This window comes from Pteronotus mesoamericanus, unplaced genomic scaffold (assembly GCF_021234165.1).
Source record: "Pteronotus mesoamericanus isolate MK-2021 breed Mesoamerican mustached bat unplaced genomic scaffold, CSHL_Meso_final contig_65, whole genome shotgun sequence".
Taxonomy (NCBI): domain Eukaryota; kingdom Metazoa; phylum Chordata; class Mammalia; order Chiroptera; family Mormoopidae; genus Pteronotus; species Pteronotus mesoamericanus.
The window spans coordinates 12,163,182-12,183,048 of NW_026555228.1; the positions used below are offsets into that span (position 1 = coordinate 12,163,182).

Genomic DNA, 19,867 nt, shown 5'->3' on the forward strand with positions numbered 1-19,867 from the left:
TGAGCCAGAACTAGCATGAGGTGAGTGATTGAGCACCTATGACATCCATGTTAAAGAAACACTCACTCTCAAAAATCTTACAAAGGTCTATATACTCAGCCCCTGAGACTGAGTGTTACTTTAAATTTCTTCAGCGATGCCTGCTTACCTCACCCTAGTCCCAGACCTGTGATTGGTCAGGTCATCAAAGCCCCTCCCTGACATCACAGTCAATGGTTCCCTAGGTAACGCTACATAGCTACCTACCTAATACACAGTTTGGGCTGTTGGTCAAGAGCCTGCAGAGAAAGAGGTCTCAGGCCACATCTCCTAACCTGAGGTAGGCGAGTAGAGGTCTGTACAAACTCTACCATGCCACAATGGCTTGGGCCCCAGGGCAGAGGAGGGCGGAGCCAACTCTAAGTGAACTCAGGGCCGGCAGGGCCTGCAAAGATGGCAAGGGAGGCAGAGACAGTGGAGGCGGCGGAGGCGGCGGAGGTGACGAAGGCGGCGAAGGCGGCGAAGGTGGCGAAGGCGGCAGAGGCAGGGGCTGGGTCAGCTCCTCCAGTTACCTGCAGCCTAGGGCCACTGGCCCCCGAGAGGCTGCTCTTGTCTTTAAAATAAAAAACAGTATGATTGGTGCAGTGATTGGTCATGGTGGATCAAAAATAAAGGACATCCAGAGGGGGACAAACACCAAAATACAGATCATAAAGGGTGATCCCGAGGCAGAGGTAAAAATTTTTGGCAGCAAGGAGATGAAAGCAAAGGCCAAAGCAGCCATAGAAGCTGTTATTGAAAAACGAGAAAGCAGCTACAATTCAGAATACAGTGCTGATGATGCTGCATCCAAACCCTCTGTTGGAAGAGACTTAACCACAGATAATGTTATTAGAGAAGTTCGGCCATTGATAGACTGGGATCACATTAAGGCAGAAGTTGCAGACTGGGAAAAAAGGAAATGGGCAGATCTACCACCAATTAGAAAAAACTTTTACATAGAATCCAAAGCAACAAGTTCATTGTCTCAAGTGGAGGTAGACATTTGGAGAGAGGAAAATTTCAATGTGATGTGTGATGACTTGAAAGTTGGTGAAAAACGTTCGATCCCCAACCCGACTTGTACATTTGAGGATGCTTTCCAGGATTATCCTGACTTGATGAAAAACATTATAAAAGCAGGATTTGAAAAGCCAACGCCAATTCAATCACAGGCATGGCCAATTATTCTACAAGGGATAGATCTTATAGGAATTGCCCAAACTGGAACAGGCAAAACACTATCTTATTTATTGCCTGGGTTTATTCACATCAGTTCTCAACCAACACCTAGAAAGCGAAGGAATGGTCCTGGTATGCTAGTCCTCACTCCAACAAGAGAATTAGCTCTCCAGGTGGAAAATGAATGTTCTAAGTATTCATATAAAAGTCTTAAAAGTATTTGTATTTATGGTGGTGGAAATAGAAGAGAACAAGTCAAAAACCTCACCAAAGGCATAGACATCATTATTGCAACTCCTGGGCGACTGAATGATCTGCAAATGAATAACTTTGTCAACCTAGGAAGCATCACCTACTTAGTCTTAGATGAAGCTGATAAAATGCTAGATATGGGATTTGAACCACAGATAATGAAGATTTTATTAGATGTGCGCCCGGACCGGCAGACTGTTATGACAAGTGCAACTTGGCCAGATACCATTCGTCGACTTGCACAATCTTATCTGAAAGAGCCTATGATTGTTTACGTTGGTTCTCTGGATTTAGTTGCTGTAAATACAGTGAGGCAAAATATAATTGTTACCACAGAAGAAGAAAAACGATCGCTTATCCAAGAATTCCTACATTGCCTGTCGCCTAGAGACAAAGTCATCGTGTTTGTCAGCAGGAAACTTGTTGCTGATGACTTAGCCAGCGATTTAAGCATCCAAGGCCTGGCTGTGCAATCGCTGCATGGAAACAGAGAACAATGGGACCGTGAGCAAGCGCTGGAAGACTTTAAAAGTGGAAGTGTGAAAATACTGATTGCTACTGACTTAGCATCCCGAGGCCTTGATGTGGATGATATCACACATGTATATAATTATGATTTCCCACGGAATATTGAAGAATATGTACACAGAATAGGGCGTACTGGAAGAGCAGGGAAGACTGGCATATCCATTACCCTTGTAACTAGAAACAATCGGAAGATTGTCCCTGAATTGATTAAAATTTTGGAAAGAGCCAATCAAAGTATCCCCGAAGATCTTGTAACAATGGCCGAACAATACAAGAAAGTGGACGAATAAAGGACACAGTGTGGAGAAAAATCAAATATATCTCAAAGAAAACCCAAGGAGTCTTATTGAGATCTATGCTGAAAACAGTTGTACCAGGCAACTGGAAGATTCAAGATATATTAAAGATATGCAGTATCCAAGATACATAAGGAAGTATTGGAAACTGGCAGTTTGAAGACAACCAATTCTTAAGTAATACCATTAAGCTTTCAAAATTGTGTACTTCCTTAATAAAATCAACAGTGTCTTGAAAATGAGAGCGTGAGAGATTATCTGGGGGGACAATAGGTGTTATGCATTGGTTAAAGTTTAGATTCTATTATTGCCTGCCGTGTGCATCTGTGTGATGTCTAAAGACTTGGTAGTAGATAATAATGGTGCTTTCCTTGCTTTAAAATGGTTGCACTGAATTGAAACGGGGTTTTTATCGTGCTTGTCCCAGTCCAAATATTCCATTTTCACCCAGCGATCAGTGCCACAACAATCCCTAAAACTATCTCCACTATAATTCCCCAATTATTTTAATGCATAAGGAAGTAAATGCTAAATCTAGAAGATTCCAGAATTCTATCTTTTTTCAATAGATGTGACTAACAGAGAAGTGACATCAATAGATGTCACTAACAGATGTGACTCAGTGGGAATCAGATGGTCATACAGACTCTGTTACTAAACATTGGTTAAAAATTGCGGGGAGGTCACTTGCCTTTGGAGGTCTCACTTTCTTTACTAATGTATTTGGATGGTTGTATTAAGTAATTTGGGGGTTCCCTTGACCACTTAATCCTATGATATTATGACCAAAATCAGGTGCCCGAGCCTTCTATCAACACTTTATTTTCTAATCTAGGGGAAAAGCACATCTTTGTGGAACAAACTGAACAATGAAACCCTTTTTAATAACCAGAATAGTGCATTCTGCTTTTCTATTGATTTTGTGATGTGACTTGCAGGTTGTCTATTTTCTTTTCATCAGATTTTATTTTTCAATTTGTCTTGAAAAGGTCAAAACCACATATATACTGCAGGGGAAAAACATGAAAGGAAAATATATCTTATATACTGGGAAACACAGTAAAAACAATCAAATGACATTTTTGCCATAGAAACCAATTTTATCAAAAACTCCTAATTTATAATTCTATCTCTTATGCCTCCTTAGATGCAATATGCATCTTCTCATATTGCAAAAAGAAACCCCCAGAATGATGCTAAATTTTAAAATTCAGTGTTTTTTGAGAACACTAGAGTTAGTCAGGCCTTAATATTTCTGGCAAAATAAAATTAACACACCCCAGCTGGTGTGGCTCAGTGGATTTAGCACCGGCCTGCAAACAAAAGAGTCGCCAGTTCGATTCCCAGTCAGGGCACATGCCTGGGTTGTGGGCCAGGTCCCCAGTAGGGGGCACACAAGAGGCAACCACACATTGATGTTTCTCTCCCTCTCTTTTTCCTTCCCTTCCCTCTCTCAAAAAATAAATAAAATCTTTAAAAATAAAACTATATAAAAGAAATTAATGCAACAATCTTTTTTTCCCAGCATGCCTCAGCTGTGACCACAAGAAAGAAGTCAGAAATTAGTGAAATAAAGAAGGCAAACACTTTAAGGATAGGTGCTTGACGTTTAAATTCTGGCTTCAAAGGTTCTTTATATAGGACTCAATATCTCTTGATAGAATTAATAACAATGGTTAACAATTTTGAGTGCTTTAACTTATAATCTATAATCTTTATTTTAAAAAAAAATCACTCAAAAGGCAATCTTATCCCCATTGTGCAGAGGATGAAACGAGGTCAGAGGAACTAACTTGCCTAAGGTGCAAGACAATATGCTTGTCCTGACGTTGCCCACACGTTCAGACTTAGTGAAATAGAGAGGTATGTGCGAATTTACCCTAATGCAAAGCAGTCTATAGCCCGACCTGTGAGAGAAGCTCAAATGGCGTGTTTCTGCTCACTCAGAGGAGAAATGATGCATGTTTAGTAAGTCGGAGTGTATGTTATTTGCCAGAACTCCTCCTAGGGGCAATGCTGTATATGTTAGAAAAAAATGTAACAATTAAGCCTCTCGAGATAGACTGTGAGGTTCCTCAATCATGTTCAAGAAACAGCAACAACAGAAATTATCACTCAATGTCTATGAGTGAGAAAAGGAGAGAAACATACATTTCTTCTAAAAGAAAAGGCAGAAAAGAACCAATGTATGGGGGGTATGTAAGTAAAGGTAGAACAGTGGTTCCCAACCAGGGCTACTTTCTTCCTCTCCTCGCCAGATGTTTAACAACATGTGGAGACAGCAGTGGTTTGCAACTAGAGGGGGTGGAGATGGGGGGCAAGGTGCTACTGACAGCTAGTGGTTAGAGACCCAGGATGCTGCCAGACAGACAGCCCCGCACAGCAAAGAATGATTTGGCCCAACACATCAATGGTGCTGAGATGGAGAAGCCATGAGAGAATGGAAGTAAAAGAAAACTAGGTGCACAGTAACCAATAAAGGAGTTTCAGAAGGAAAAAACACAGCATTTTAAAGCAATATCTTGTGGAGTATGCAGCCTAAAATCCTACAACCTTCCCATCCTTGATTCCCCTATCAGTGGTCCTCCACCAGGGCAGTTTTACCAGTGTCTGGAGACACGACTGGGGGAGGAGTGCTGGCATGTCCTGGGAAGAGCGCAGCGGCGCTGCTCAACAGCGCAGGATGCGCAGGACAACCCCTCAGAACAAATCATTACGCAGACATCAGTGCTGCTATAGTGGGGAAACCTTGCAACAGACCAAGCACAACACCCTCAGCACCCCAAATTCAGTTGCAGAGAAACCAAGAAGGAAGTGCAGCGAGGAAAACAAAAGGAGGGTATTTATTTCTTAGGCACTATTCTGTGTGAAACCTCCACCAACTTTCCTGTCCTTGTTTATACCCTATAGCAGCGAGTTTCAGAGTGCATTTGACCTTTTAGGAGACATTTGGCAATGTCTGCTGCCATTTTTGGTTGTCCTGCTCAGGTGGACAGAGAGAAACATCTTACAATGCATAGGACGGCACCTTACAAGAATGGATTTTTTTAGCCCAAAATGTCTATGGTATTGAGGTCAAGAAACTGTGGTTGACACTGATCAACAAAGTTTCTGTGAATGAACTGCTTTTCAAAAACTCAAATACTGAGTTCTGCATCCAAATTGGAGCAATGTGCCAGCCGGGCACCAAGCATGCTTTGACACAGGAGACAAAGTATGACGATTTAGCTGACCTCAGAGTCATTGCTATAAAATGCTTACGTGGTGATTCACATGCAGTCGATCAACAAATATTAGATCGCTTCTGCCCTACCTCTCCCATCACCCATTACCTAATGCTTGGTCACAGTTCTGGAAGCTGCTACATTCTTTCCCCCACTCGGAATGCCTTTTATCCTTCCTCTCTGCCTGGTCAAATCAGATTCATCATTCTGGGTGCAGTGTTTTAAGTGCCACATCTTCCCTAAGAGCCTACATGCTCCTCTCCATCTCAAAACTTCTATAGCTCCTATTATCTACCAATAATGTTGACATCTGTACCATACTAGTTTGCATTCCCAGAGACAGTTTTGAAAACTTCAAATCAACTGAGAGAAACTGCACTATCAAATATTTAAATACATTATAAAGATGTAACAGTTAAAACAGTATTATCTGGCATGATTGACAAATCATAAGAGAACTGTCCAGTGTCAAATTTGCATAAAACTTGTATACAATAAAAGTAGAATTTTTCAATTCAATGAAGAAAGGAAAGACTATTCCAAAACAAGTTTAAAAATTAGAAAATTACATAATGCAACATACACATGTACCAGAACAATTGATTAACCATAAAACTCCTATTTAAAAATCCCCACAAGAGTCTTGCTTTTTATAAAAAATAAAAAAACTTGAAGCTCATATAGGAAAATAGTTTCTGATCTGAAAGTGGAAAATATTTTAAACACACAAGCACCCACAGAAAATTTAAAGGTAAATATTAATAGGTTTAACAATGTAGAAATGAAATATTAAAAATACCATCAAAGGCAAAGGAAACAAAAAAAAGTAATGTAAAATATATATATAACACAATCATAGTTATTTATATTTAATATACAGATACTTTTACAACAAAAAAAAATAAAAGGATTAACTGCAAAATAGATATATGGGCAGAAATGTGAAAGGCAATTCACCAGACAAACAAACAAGTTAACAATAAACATGTGAAAGTGTTGAACTTCTTCATAATCAAAGGAATGAGAATTAAACCAATGACATAACTTTTTAAAATAGAAAATTTCGCTGTGATTAGAGAAAAACTAGAAATATCTAATACTAGTAAGGATGCAGGGAAATAAATATTGACAAATTATAATTTGGTAAAATTATATTCCTTATAGGGCTAATTGAGATTATATATAACACTTCTATATGTTTAATAGGCTTGGACCCAGTAATATCACTTCCAGACATTTACCTTAAGCAGGCAGTCATATACACATACCAAGATATATATAATACACACACACACACACGCACACATAAAAATATATACACGCATGTGCACACAGATGCACACACACAAGGCTATTTATCATAGGGTTACTAAAAATAATATTTTAGGGAAAAAAACCCTCAATGTTCAAAATAGGGTATTAAATAAATTGCAGCATACTTCCTTCTGACTTGGAATAGCAGAAATCATGTTCTTAAAGAATATTTAAACATATGAGGGAAATTCGTCTATGAAATCATTTTTTGTTTTTAAAAAATTACATTGGCCCATATATTCAGACAGAAAATAAACAAGTGAGATGAACACACATAGACACAAATTAATGATAGCTACAGTTTTCTACACTATGTAATTATAGGTGTTTTATCTTATTTATTTATTTATTTTTATTGAATTTATTGGGGTGACATTGATTAATAAAATTATATAGGTTTCAGGTGTACAATCCTATAATACATCATCTGTATATTGTATCATGTGTTCACCACCCCCCAAGCCAAGTCTCCTTCTAGCACCATTTATCCCCACTTGACCCTCCTCTATCTCCTTCCGCCCACGTCCCTTTCCCTCTGGTAATCACCATCCTGTTGTCTGTGTCTATGCGTCATCTACTGATGGGCACTCGGGCTGCCTCCAAATCTTGGCTATTGTAAATAATGCTGCAATGAACACAGGGGTGCATATACAAGTATTCTTTCGAATCAGTGTTTCAGGATTCTTAGGATATATTCCCAGAAGTGAGATTACTGGGTCAAAAGGCCTTCCCATTTTTAATTTTTTGAGGCAACTCCATGCCTCTTTCCACAGTGACTGCAACCAATCTGCATTGCCACCAACAGTGCATGAGGTGCCTTTTCTCCACATACTTGCCAACACTTACCGTTCGTTGATTTATTGATGATAGCCATTCTGACAGGTGAGAGGTAATACCTCCTTGTGGTTTTAATGTGCATTTCTCTGATGATTAGTGATGTTCAGCATCTTTTCATACATCTAGGGGCCATCTGTATATCCTCTTTGGAGAAGTGTCTATTTAGGTTCTTTGCCCATTTTTTAATTGGATTAAAAAATGAGGCAGTAAATTATTCATTATTGTGAAGAGGCTCCAATGAGGTGTACTCTAGGATGAGAGTTGAGTGTAATGAGCAAATTAAGTTCTTCCCCTAGATGTTCTTTTAATGGGGACACTAAAAATACAGGATTCTATAGGGAATTGCTGTAATTTTATAACAAATTGGAAGCATATAAAACAAGCCCAGCTTTTGAACACTCAGCAGCAATTATAGGAAGAAGCAGAAGGAGAAACCAGCAGAGTAGAAAACTTGAAGACACCCAATATCAAGGTCATCTGAACCAATAGCTTTAACAGCATTCACACTTGGCTGCACCTGGAGTACATCCCCGGCTCTGACAGATTTGAAATGCAGCCGACCACAGAATTTCTTACAATCGACAACATAGCGGGCTCAGGGTGAATGATTCTACCTAATGGAGATACATAGCCAAAAGCACTGGGAATCTTCTCTTGAACACAAGGAAATTTTTTAAAATCTTTCCACACAGAAGGGGAGTAAGGAGAGAGAAATTGATGGGTTACCTTTGTTTTTCCACCTGAGCTTGAAAATCCAATTAAAAATTAAAAAAGCAGGGAGTAAGTACTTTCTAAAGGAATATTAACAAAGTCAGCAAAACATTACTCTCCCCTACCTTGCTTCCTATAACTCAAATGCCCTTCCCTTAATAAAAAAAAATTAAATTAAAGAAAAGGTAATTCAGGAGTTCCTGGTGTATTGATTGAATAAAAATCTGTAATTAATTGGAAAACTGGAAGGACGGGTCCTCTCTCCTTATGCTGACTGCCCCGTTTCACTTCCCAAACACTGCTGAAGATGTTCGGTGCCACCAAACCCCAGGCATCGTTGATGCGTCCGCCTCACCCAGCGCACGAACAGCAGTGGAAGCCCCACGCAGCTTTTCCCACCGCACGTCAACATTCCTCTTCAGGTTCCTTCTCCGACTGCAAACTTCTGTTTTCCTCTAGACCTCCCAACAGGGTAAAATCTCTGCAATGATGTTTACCAGCTTAAAAAACGCCCATCCAATCACTTAAAGCTTGCAATTTGTGGTGAAGTTTCAGCAGTAAGTACACTCATGTGTTTTGGGATCCTAATTAAAATTTCAATTGGAACCCATTTCTCATATTCAGCCAATTCCTTTGAAGCCTGAACTAATTGGTTTTAGGCTTGTGCGCTGTGAGGACCCATGTGCTATTTTAAGTAAATGTTTTAATATTCTTTGGAACCAATAAATGCAGTCTTGTCACATCTCTTCCAGGCATTTATGTTTTGGTTCCGTTTGCAGGCCTTTCGTACAACACGCACTCTTTCATGGTGCCTGCCCATGAAGCACTATATGACATTCCATTTTAATTTTACTCTCTCATGGATAAGAGTGTGAAATGATGTTTAAATAAAGGGAATAAGCATTTTCTGCTTCTGGGAGAGAGTCTCATCCTCTCCTTTCTACAGCACATGCGCGCGCTTGCGCATTCAGTTTTGTTCAGAACATCCAGCCTGCCAGACCACTCCCTCCTCCAGAGCGCACTCCGTCATTGGGAGCTCAGAACACCATGCGTAATACGCAGACTTGGCTACATGTACTGTTTCTGTAGATGATACCTCTGGTAAGGGGTTAATATCCAAAATGTATAAAGAACTTATATAACTCAACACCAAAAAAAAATCCAACTTAAAAATGGGCAAAAGACCTGAATAGGCACTTCTCCAAAGAGGACATACAGATGGCCATAGACATATGAAAAGATGCTCAACGTCACTAATCATCAGAAAAATGCAAATTAAAACTACAGTGAGATATCACCTCATACCTATCAGAATAGATCTCATCAATAAATCAATAAACGTAAAGTGTTGGCGAGGATGTGGAAAAAAGGGAACCCTTGTGCGCTATTGGTGGAAATGCAGACTGGTGCAGCCACTGTGGAAAACAGTATGGAGTTTCCTCAAAAAATTAAAAATGGATCTGCCTTATGATCCAGCGATTCTAGTTCTGAGAATATATCCAAACATACCCAAACACTAATTCAAAGAAATATATACACACCTACGTTCATTGCTGCATTATTTACAATAGTCAAGAAATGGAAGCAACCCAAATGCCCATCAATAGCACAAGTGGATTTTAAAAAGCAGTGGTACCTATATACAATGCAATATTACTTGGCCAAAGGAAATAATGAAGTCTTCCCAGTTGTGACAGCATGGATGGACCGAGAGGGTATCATGCTAAGGAAAATAAGTCAGAGAAAGACAAATGCCATATGATTTCACTTATATATAGAATTTAAAAAACAATATAAATGAACAAACAAAACAGAAACAGACTCATGATAGAGAAGAGACTGACGGTTGCCAGAGGGGAGAAGGGTCAGGAGCTGGAAGAAAAATGTGAAGGGATTGAGAAGTATAAATTGGTAGTCACAAGATACTCACGGGGATGCAAAGTACAGCATAGGGAACAGAGCCAATAATATTGTAATAAGTGTTTATGCTGCCAGGTGGGTACAGGAACTATCGATGGGAACACTCTGTAAAGCATATGATTGTCCAACCACTATGCTGGACATGAAACTGATACAAAATAATACTGAATGTAAGCTGTGGATGAAAAATTTAAAAGAAAGATAAAAAAGAAAATAAAAATTAAAGTAACACAGCTCATATTGCTTAAATTTATCTGGCCCCAAAACATTTTTATGTGAAACTTAGTTGTTATCATATTATCATATTTAGAAATTTATATATTGGCACTAAAAATACACACTGAGCTTTACACTTGTGATTTGGGTAAGACAAGGATGTTTCTTGGCTCCACTTTTCATACCATCTTAAACCACAGAAATTGATTTAGGGTAATGTTCTCAAATACAACATAATTTTTTTTTCTTATTTACCACAGACCTAATTCATTGTCATATCTTGTTCATTTATTATTGATATCTTATCTCAATATATCAGTGTGATGTGCTGAGATTTAAGTAGTCTATGTAGCAAAACTAAATAAATATTAATCACATTGGCTGCTTCAGAAAATATCTTAGACTGCAATAATGGATGTGCCAAAAACTATAAATCTCAAGATTTAACAAAGCATCACTTGAGGTGGAAGAACCTTGAAGAGGAGGAAAATCAACTATATGGTTTAATGTGGACAAAACCACTGAGGGAATGTTTTACTGGTAAAACTGGATGGTCAGAGGAAAGGTTTCATGAAATTTTTCTTGCCAAACATTTTCTTTGTTATCATATTAATAATCCCTATATATTTTTTTAATTTTTAAAAGAGTTTATTTATTTATTTTTAGAGAGAGGGAAAGGAGGGAGAAAGAGAGGGAGAGAAACATCAATGTAAGAGAGAAATATCAGTTGGTTGCCTCTTGTATACTCGCCAACCAAGGACCAAACCCACAACCCATGCATGTGTTCTGACCAGGAATTGAACCAACAATCTTTTGGTTTACTGGCTAATGCTCCAACCAACTGAGCCACACTGGCCAGGGCTCCTAGATATTTTTCAAGAGATAAAATCATACCAGGTATTATGGTAGGACTAGAAGTTGAAGGGCTTTTTCCTAGCTTTAGTGAGATATAATTGACATATAACAATGTGTAAGTTTAAGGAGTACATGTTGATATGATACTTGTATATTGCTAAATGATTACCACCATAGATAATTAATGCTTCTATCATGTCACATGATTATTTCTCTTTTTTTCTGGTGGGAACATTTAAGATCTATTCTCTAAGCAACTTTCAAGTATATAGTACATTGTTATTAACTAGAATCACCATGCTGTACATTAAGTTGTTAGAACTTATTCATCTTTTTTTTCCACAGAGAAGGGAAGGGAGGGAGGGAGGGAGGGAGAGAGGGAGAGAAACATCCATGTGTGGTTGCCTCTCGATGCGTCCCTTGGCCTGCAATCTAGGCATGTGCTCTGACTGGGAATTGAACCAGCGACCCTGTGCTTCACAGGTCGGCGCTCAATCCACTGAGCCACACCAGACAAGGCTATTCATCTTATAGCTGAAAGTTTTTACCTTTTGAGCAACATCTCCCCCATTTTTCCCTCCCTGAAGGATTTATATACATCCTGTCAATCCCAAATCTAAACCCCAGAGGCTCCTAACTCAACCATAGTTTTGTGTAGAGAAAAGAAGAAATGGCCCAGACCACTGGATGTACATGCTAAGACTGCCAGGGCAAGTGATCTGTATCACTGCAGCCCATTCTTTATGCAGAAACCTAACTACAGGTCTTCGGGGCAAAGCATGGTGCCCCCTGAGCCCTCAGACCTGGGGAAACATACCCAAACAGACCCAAATGCAAGGCCTGTGCTCTTGTGCAAGGGCACAGAAACTAGCTGGGCTTCCCAAGGTGACCAGATCTCCAGGTCATTGCCTTCATCAGCAGTAACCGAGTGAGGAAGTGTGTGTGCACCAAGCCCGGTGTTTGGACTAAAGGCAAAACTTCAGAAATACAGAGTCTCTGGCAAGTTTAAACGTCCCCATCTAGCAACTGTGCCTTAATTCTTCTGACTCTGAAGTCTGAAGTTTCAAAGAAAGCATTCATTATTCTGCCAGTAATCCTGCCATTTAACCAGCTGTACTTCTTGGATATCAGATCACATGGCCTAAGGCAGATAAGGGGCTTCCAAGGATATGATAACTGAACAAATAACCATTTTGATATCGAAAGCTAACCATGTTGCTGACAGTACTGGTAAGAGAATAGGGCCAGGGTCTCTCTTCTGGAGCTTAGGCAATGAACAGTGCTCCAGCTTTGAAAGCAAGCAGATCTAGGTCCAGCATAAGTTCCACCATGTTACTTCAATTCCATTTTTTAAAAATAATTAAACATACATAAAATTAAAAAATAGACATCTACACCTAAATTTAGAAAATGTTAATATTTGTCACATTTATTTTGTTAAGAAACTAAAGATTATAGAGAGTGTGAAAATTCTGCTGTCTTACCGCATTTCCCTTCCTTGCACTATGGGGATAACTGTGGCATTTTCCTGAAGCTGCTGTGTATCTTTCCGATGTATACTTTAGATGTTTATTCCTTGTACATGTGCCCATAAACAATAAATAGTATTATTTTTCTTGGTGTAAATTTAACAGAAATGGTGTTGTCCATATGAATTCTTTTGATTCTTCTCTCGTTATGTAGAGAAATTTAACAAAGCTGATCTGGTTAATTCATTTAAATTGCTGAATAGCGTGCCATTTTATGACTATGTGACAATTTATTCACTACTCTAGGGATAGGCACATAGGTTATTTGCAGGTTTTTGTCCTATTACCAACAATGCTGTAATGAACAGTCTTATACACGCCTCTTTGTGCATGTGTGTAGGAGTTTTTCTAAGGATATTCAGGACTGATATTCAAAGGGAATATACCAGTATGTTCAGGCTAGTTATTTGCAGCATATGTTTATCCTGGTGGGTTGGTACCTCTGATAGCAGTTATTCAATATTTCAAATATCACCCCTGGATAGATACCTAGAAAAGCAATCTGTGGGCCATAAAGAATGCATTTCACCTTCACTAGATATTACCAAATAGCTCTTTGAAGTGGTTAAACCACTTTACACTCCTCACTAGTAATTTAATATGTGCTTCCCTGTTTCCCCACAATTGATAGTGTTAGACTTTTTTCCACTAGTGTGATGAATATGAAATGGTACCTTATTTTAACTTGGAGTTTCCTGATTACTAGTCAGGTGAAATATTATGTTTATCAGCCACTCATAACTCTTCTTTTGTAAAATGCCTGTTCATGGCTTTTATTCCATTTTCTATAGGGCCTTCTATCTTTTCCTACTTGTTCTGTAAGTGCTTTGCATTCATTCTCCATGCTAATCCTTTGTCAATTAAAAGGGTCGCCAGTATCTTCATGCCAACTGTGCTTTACGTTTCACTTTCTTTATGGTGTCACTCTACAGAAGAGCATCATTTTTGTTTTGTTTTGTTTTTTGCTCTACGCATTTGGATAATACAGTTCAACTCCCAAAGTCTCCATTTACTAATTTATAAAGAGGGCAATAATGCCTTCTTCACAAGATTGTTGTGAATAAAAATAGCGAGGTGATAAATGTACAGGGCACTCTTCAGTAAATAAATGGTAGTTTTATTCCTGTAGCCCTACCCCCAAAAAGAAGGGGAAACAAGAGCCTACTACTATGCAAATATCTTCACTGGGCTATGACGTGTCAAAGAAGAAATCACAAGGCTACTTAAACAGAATGATGAGTTCACTGGATTATATAACTCACTAAATAAATATTTACTGAACCCTTTCTGTGTGCCACGCATAGAATTAGAATGGGATGCAAAACAGACCAAGGCTTGTCCAGAGTGAGAGAGACAACAAGTGAAAGAAGTGTTACTCACTATAAAGTCAGGATGAATAAAACCAACAAAGTTTAAGGGGATTAAAAAATAGGGGGTGCAATTTCACATTGGGTGCCCAGAAGGTCCTATCGTGGAGGCAACTGGAGCAGAAATACAAAAGAACTGAGGAAAGGAGCCACGTGAAGGAAGTATGTGCAAAAACCTTGGGGCTTTAGCACACTTGTCAATCAAGGAGAACAAGGACAGTGTGAGGGAAGGAAATAGCAAGAGAAAGAATGACAGAAGAGGTAACCAGGGGCCTGAAAATGACCTTGCAGGCCACAATAAAAATTCTGAATTATTTTCTAACTGTGACGGAATGGCCCTGGAGAGTTTTGAGCAGAGAAATGACACGTTATAAGCTATGTTTTAAAAGAATCCATCCAACTACAGGATGAAGAAAAGGCTGTAGGAGTACAGGACGAGAAATAGGGAGACCATAAGAGGCTGTCCTTGTTGCACTGAAATTTTATAAAGCCATTCTGTTTCCCAGGATGCATAAAAATAAGATGCTCTGAACTGAAATCTCAAGCGCAGCAAATGGCACTATTTCTATTTACTATTTATTAGACAAGTCATGTTTAACCCAGAACCTGGAAAAAGATGAAAGAGATTAAGAATTACAAATTGCCAGTTTTAAAAATAGTCACAGGGATGTAAAGTGCAGCATAGGGAATATAGTCAATAGTATTGCAATAACTAGGTATGGTGCCAAGTGGGTACTAGACTTTATAGGGGGAATTGCTTTGTAAGGTATATATGTCTAATCACTATGCCATCTACCTGAAACTAATATAATATTGCATGTCAACTGTGATTGATAAATAAATTTTTTAAAAGGGGAAAAAAGTAGTGGCAAAAACAGAAAAACAATGGTGCTGACCTTGTTTACCTCTCATTTGAACAGGCCATCTACGCATCTTTCTTCGGGTCAAAGAAATCAAGGCCTTTTTAGGACAGTTACTATCTATGGATTTAAAAGTGTCAAATGCCTTGGGTAAAAGCAGTGACTTCCCCGTGATTTTTTTTAGCAGTATTCCTTGCTGATACGGAGAGGTCATATGTAACCCTCAAGATATGCTGCCTATCTGATAATGAATTTTCCTAATACCGTCTCACTCTCCAAGGTGTTCTAATTGATTTTTCTCCCTGTTGTTTAGAATCTAAAGCTGTTTAATTAATGGGTTTCTTTGACACAAATAGAAAAACTCAGCATGACCAAAGTCAGAGTGGTCAACTGCTCAGCGCAGGGAACACCTTATTAGGTCCGACCCCCCCGCAGCCTGCCTGCCAGCCAGTCCGCAGTTGCTCATACTGTGCTCTTCAAAAAGTTCCTGCTTCTGTGTTGAAATCACCAGCTTCGTTTCTTGAGAAATTATTCCTAGAGCAGAACTTCCCAAATTTTCACATGAAAATGAATGACCTACAGATCTTATGAGAACGCATATTTGAATTGAGTAGATCTGGGCCAAGGCCAGGATTGGGCACGTCCCCGGTGATGCTGACACTGGGGATCCGAGTGCCGTGCTTCAGTGGCGAGGCCCTAGGCTTAAGGCAACTACAGCTTTAATGGTTACGAAAATGTATGTGCACGTACTTTCTTATATATGTCTTACATGTGTGTTATATAAGCTATATGTTAGATATGTATATCTTATATAACATACATATATATTTAGAGCACTTACTACTTGTGGATCAAGAAGTGTCAAATGGCCCAGTAGAAAGTAGCATCATGATTTTATTTTGTAGAGCATCCTTATTCGGTGGCCAGGAGGGTTCAAGTGTAGGCTCTCAAGTTGACAATTTGAAAACATACCTAAGCATGGTATGCATAATAATTTACCACCTTGCATTAGTAACCTAAGTAGCTATTTCCCCTATGAAATAAGGTCTTTTTTGGAGAGGGAGACTTTATTACTTGTCTTTGTTGGACTTTCTCCCACATCGATAGTTGACAATGTTGAATGTGTAAACCCCTCAGCTCTGGTTCTCAAAGTGTACCCCCAAGACCAGCAGCATCGGAAGCACCTGGCAAGGTTTTGAAATTCCAAATTTCAGCCCCCACACTAAGCCTACTGAATCAGGTGTGCTATCTGCAGGCTGTAACTATCTGTGTTTGAACCGACCCTCCGAGGGACTCTGAATTGTGGGAACTACTGCTCTACAAAACTAGCTCCTTTACCTGCATTTCTAGAGAAATAACATTCATATGATTTTTATTAGATGCACAAGACTAGTAAAAAATATATATATATAAGTCCCATAAACTTCATCTTAAAAGTGCTTTGCACATATAAATAAATGAATGAATTAAGACAAACCTGGCATAATTGGTATAATTTTCCCCACAATTTGCAACAGACCTGCCTTCTTTACTAATGCAACTATTAGCTATTCATTGCATAAAAAAGAAAACCCAAACTGTGACACAGACATTAACATTTTAAATTTTAGGCAATTTATAGCAAGCAGTAAGCTCTCCAGAGGCCCGCTTGATATTGCTTTGAGGGCCACTTCCCAATTTCTTATACAAAGAATATCTAGGCATTGTTCTTTTCTCATCTCAAAGTTTATTCCTCCTGGGAAGAATCCATTTGAATCATCCCTTCTATATAATTGACTATTTATATGCAGCTATTACTGGAGAACTTTACCCTCTCGAGGGCCACTAACCATGCCTGGGCCTGATTCTGGGACACTTTTATGATGAAATGTCACTAGGAGATGAGAATCTAACTATGAAACAACTCCACGATGGTTTTCTTAAATCTCTTATGGAAATATGTCATTAAGTGCCACACTTGGGTCCTCTTCAGTCCTGGGCCCTACCAAAAAATACCCCTCAAAAGTAATTGGTAAATTCTAATAAATGTCTAGGTGAGACAGTTCCCTGGAGTTTCCATCATCATATTTAGTAGGGGCAGCAGCCCTGAATATAGCTAGAAATAGCTTCGTATCATTTAGGATCAGAATCTGTAACACTTTAACATCAAATACTCTTCATAAGTCACAAATATCTCTGCACTGCATTTTAATTGGGAGTTTTTTGAAAAGTTATATTTCATGTCCTAAATTTTGCTCACTTTTTACATTGTTTTAATATTTTAACCAATCTATAACAGCTCATTTCAAAAAAAAGTTTTAATCTCCTTAGAATTGGCACATTACCCAACAAAAGGAATAAATTAACAGCTTTGGAAGAAACTAACATTTTTAATAAACTTATGATGGTTAATTTTATGTATCAACTTATCTGTACCACAGTGCCCAAATATTTGGTCAAACATTATTCTAGATGTTTCTGTGAAGGTGATTTTTGGAAAAAATTAACATTTAAATCGATGCACTTTGAAAAAAATAGATTATCCCTGGCTGGCTGGCTGGCTGAGTTGGTTTGAGCGTTGTCCCATACACCAAAAGGCTGTGGCTTCTTCAATTCTCAGTCAAGGTACATACCTAGGTTGTAGGAGTTGTGGGTTCAATGCCCAGTCAGGGTGTGTACGAGAGGCAACTGATCGATCTCTGTCTCTCTCTCTCTAGTATATAAAATCAATGCTGGATACTATATATGCATATATTATATGTGTGTACATATATGATATTAGCAGGCAATTGCATGTACAACCTGGCCTTTTACTTTGGCTTTTCATGAAAGCCAATCTGCAAACTTTATCTCACAGAACCCCAACACAGAAAATGTTCCCTCTCAAGCAGCCACGTGGTGTTAATTTACTGATGCAGGGGCAATGCCCCTTCTGCAGAAAAATTCTTGCTGGGAAAAAAAATAGGCCTTTAAAATAAGATAGGTTCTTATCCGTCTGGAATATACTGAGCTTGGGGAAGGCTGAAGAGAGGGAGATGAATGCATTAAATGGATCTGTAAGGATCTCCCCTCTTCAGTGTGGTGATACTTAATTTCTTGGGTTAGTACCTACTGCTGCCGAGAAAAAGTTCCCCCTTCTTCCTTGGCAATAAAAGACATGCCCATCAGTTTATTCAAGGCTTTGCTCCAGCTAGGGAAGATGGGGAAGTAGAACTTTATCTTCTTGACACACATTGTTTCAACACTTAGTGAAATAAATGGTTCCTATATTGCACATCATAATTCATACACTAAAACCAGTTTTATGGGGAAAATACCTGGAAAAGATTTACAGTTTGGATCATTTAATTACTCTGGGTTTTCTCCAGCTATGATTAGGAAGTTCCATGTACTAAAAAAATCATAAATATTCAGTACTCAGTTTGTGAGGAGAGCGAAGCTAATATTCTTTCCCTGTAAATATCAAATTAGGGAACTGTGCACTACTTTCATCCTCAGTGGCAGTTTTAAGAGCTGAGTATCAGTTACAAAGTTAACTGCCCCTAAAACTGCTAACATATCCCTTTTGCTCAGAAAAGTTCAGATTTTTGTTTATAACTGCAAATACACGGGCTTTAATTTTGTGCTATCCAAACTTGAACTAGAATCCATTGATCATTACATACAACCTCAGTTCTGATTCCTAAGAAAATTTCAAGTCCTACGCTAGCTGCACAACAGAAAAGGAAGTAGGGGAATCATCAAAGACTTTATAAACAAGAACTGCAAGTTTGGGAACAGCATTGCAAAACAAGGTCTTTGCAGAGAAATGAAACGGGAAACCTAAGAGACAGTTTAATAACCAACTTCAATTGCTAAAAACGATGACGAGCAACTAAGGGACAGTGATGTCGTTCGAAATGGGGACCAAGCTAAAACTGTGCAAAATTGCAGACAAATGGATAGGGTTAGCCACAAAAAGAATGTTCTCTCCAAAATAAAGATTTAAAACATCAACTTGTGTCATAGAAGAAAGATGATGAGCGTTTCTATGGATTTATTGGCACACTCAGGAATTCTACCCCCGCCGCCTACCTGTTACCCCTCTTCACTCACCTCTACCTCTCTCCCTGTTGCGTACTCCGCTCCCATCACCCAGCCTCCTTGCTCTGCCACATAAACCTCCACACAGATTTCTGCTATAGACCTCTGCACGCGTGCTCCCTCTGCCTGAAAATGTCTCCCTGCAAAGAGGCACTTGGTCATTTATTCTCCCTTCTCTCAGGCCTTTACTCTAAAGCCAGCCTCTCAGTGGAGACTTCCCTGGCCACCCTGCCTTTCAAGTGTCTCTCACGCCTCCCTGATTTATTTATGTTCCTTGACTTGCTCTGTCTTCCCTTCTATTTGCTTCCCCTCCCCTCCTCCTCTTTTTTTCTTTTCTCTTCTCTCTCCTCTTCCCTCTCTCTCCTAGGTTTGAGGAAACAAGTCGCCATATTGGAGAGGGCCGCATGGTGAAGAACAGAGAATAGCCTCCAGGCAACAAACACAAAGGAGCTGAGGCCTTCGGTCCAGCAGCTCACAAGGAATGGAATCCTGCTAACAATCACACACGTTTGGATGTGGGGCCTTCTCCAGTCAAGACTTACGATGACAAACGTTTTTCTTTCCTTGTAATCAAGAACATGTTTACATCATCACAAACACAGAGGCGGGCTTTGGGAGAAATCTTCTCCTCTTTTGAGTTAAACAGACTCCCAACCGTGTGACCTGTGTGTGGCAGACTTTTTGCGTGCTGACATA

General features: G+C 39.1%; 1 protein-coding gene across 1 annotated transcript; it reads left to right on the top strand.

Annotated features, from left to right (window-relative positions):
• Positions 1–359: 359 nt before the first annotated feature.
• Positions 360–2,270, top strand: DDX53 (DEAD-box helicase 53). Its single transcript, XM_054581004.1, has one exon. It carries the CDS (start codon positions 360–362, stop codon positions 2,268–2,270), a length of 1,911 nt encoding a protein of 636 aa, XP_054436979.1.
• Positions 2,271–19,867: the final 17,597 nt, after the last annotated feature.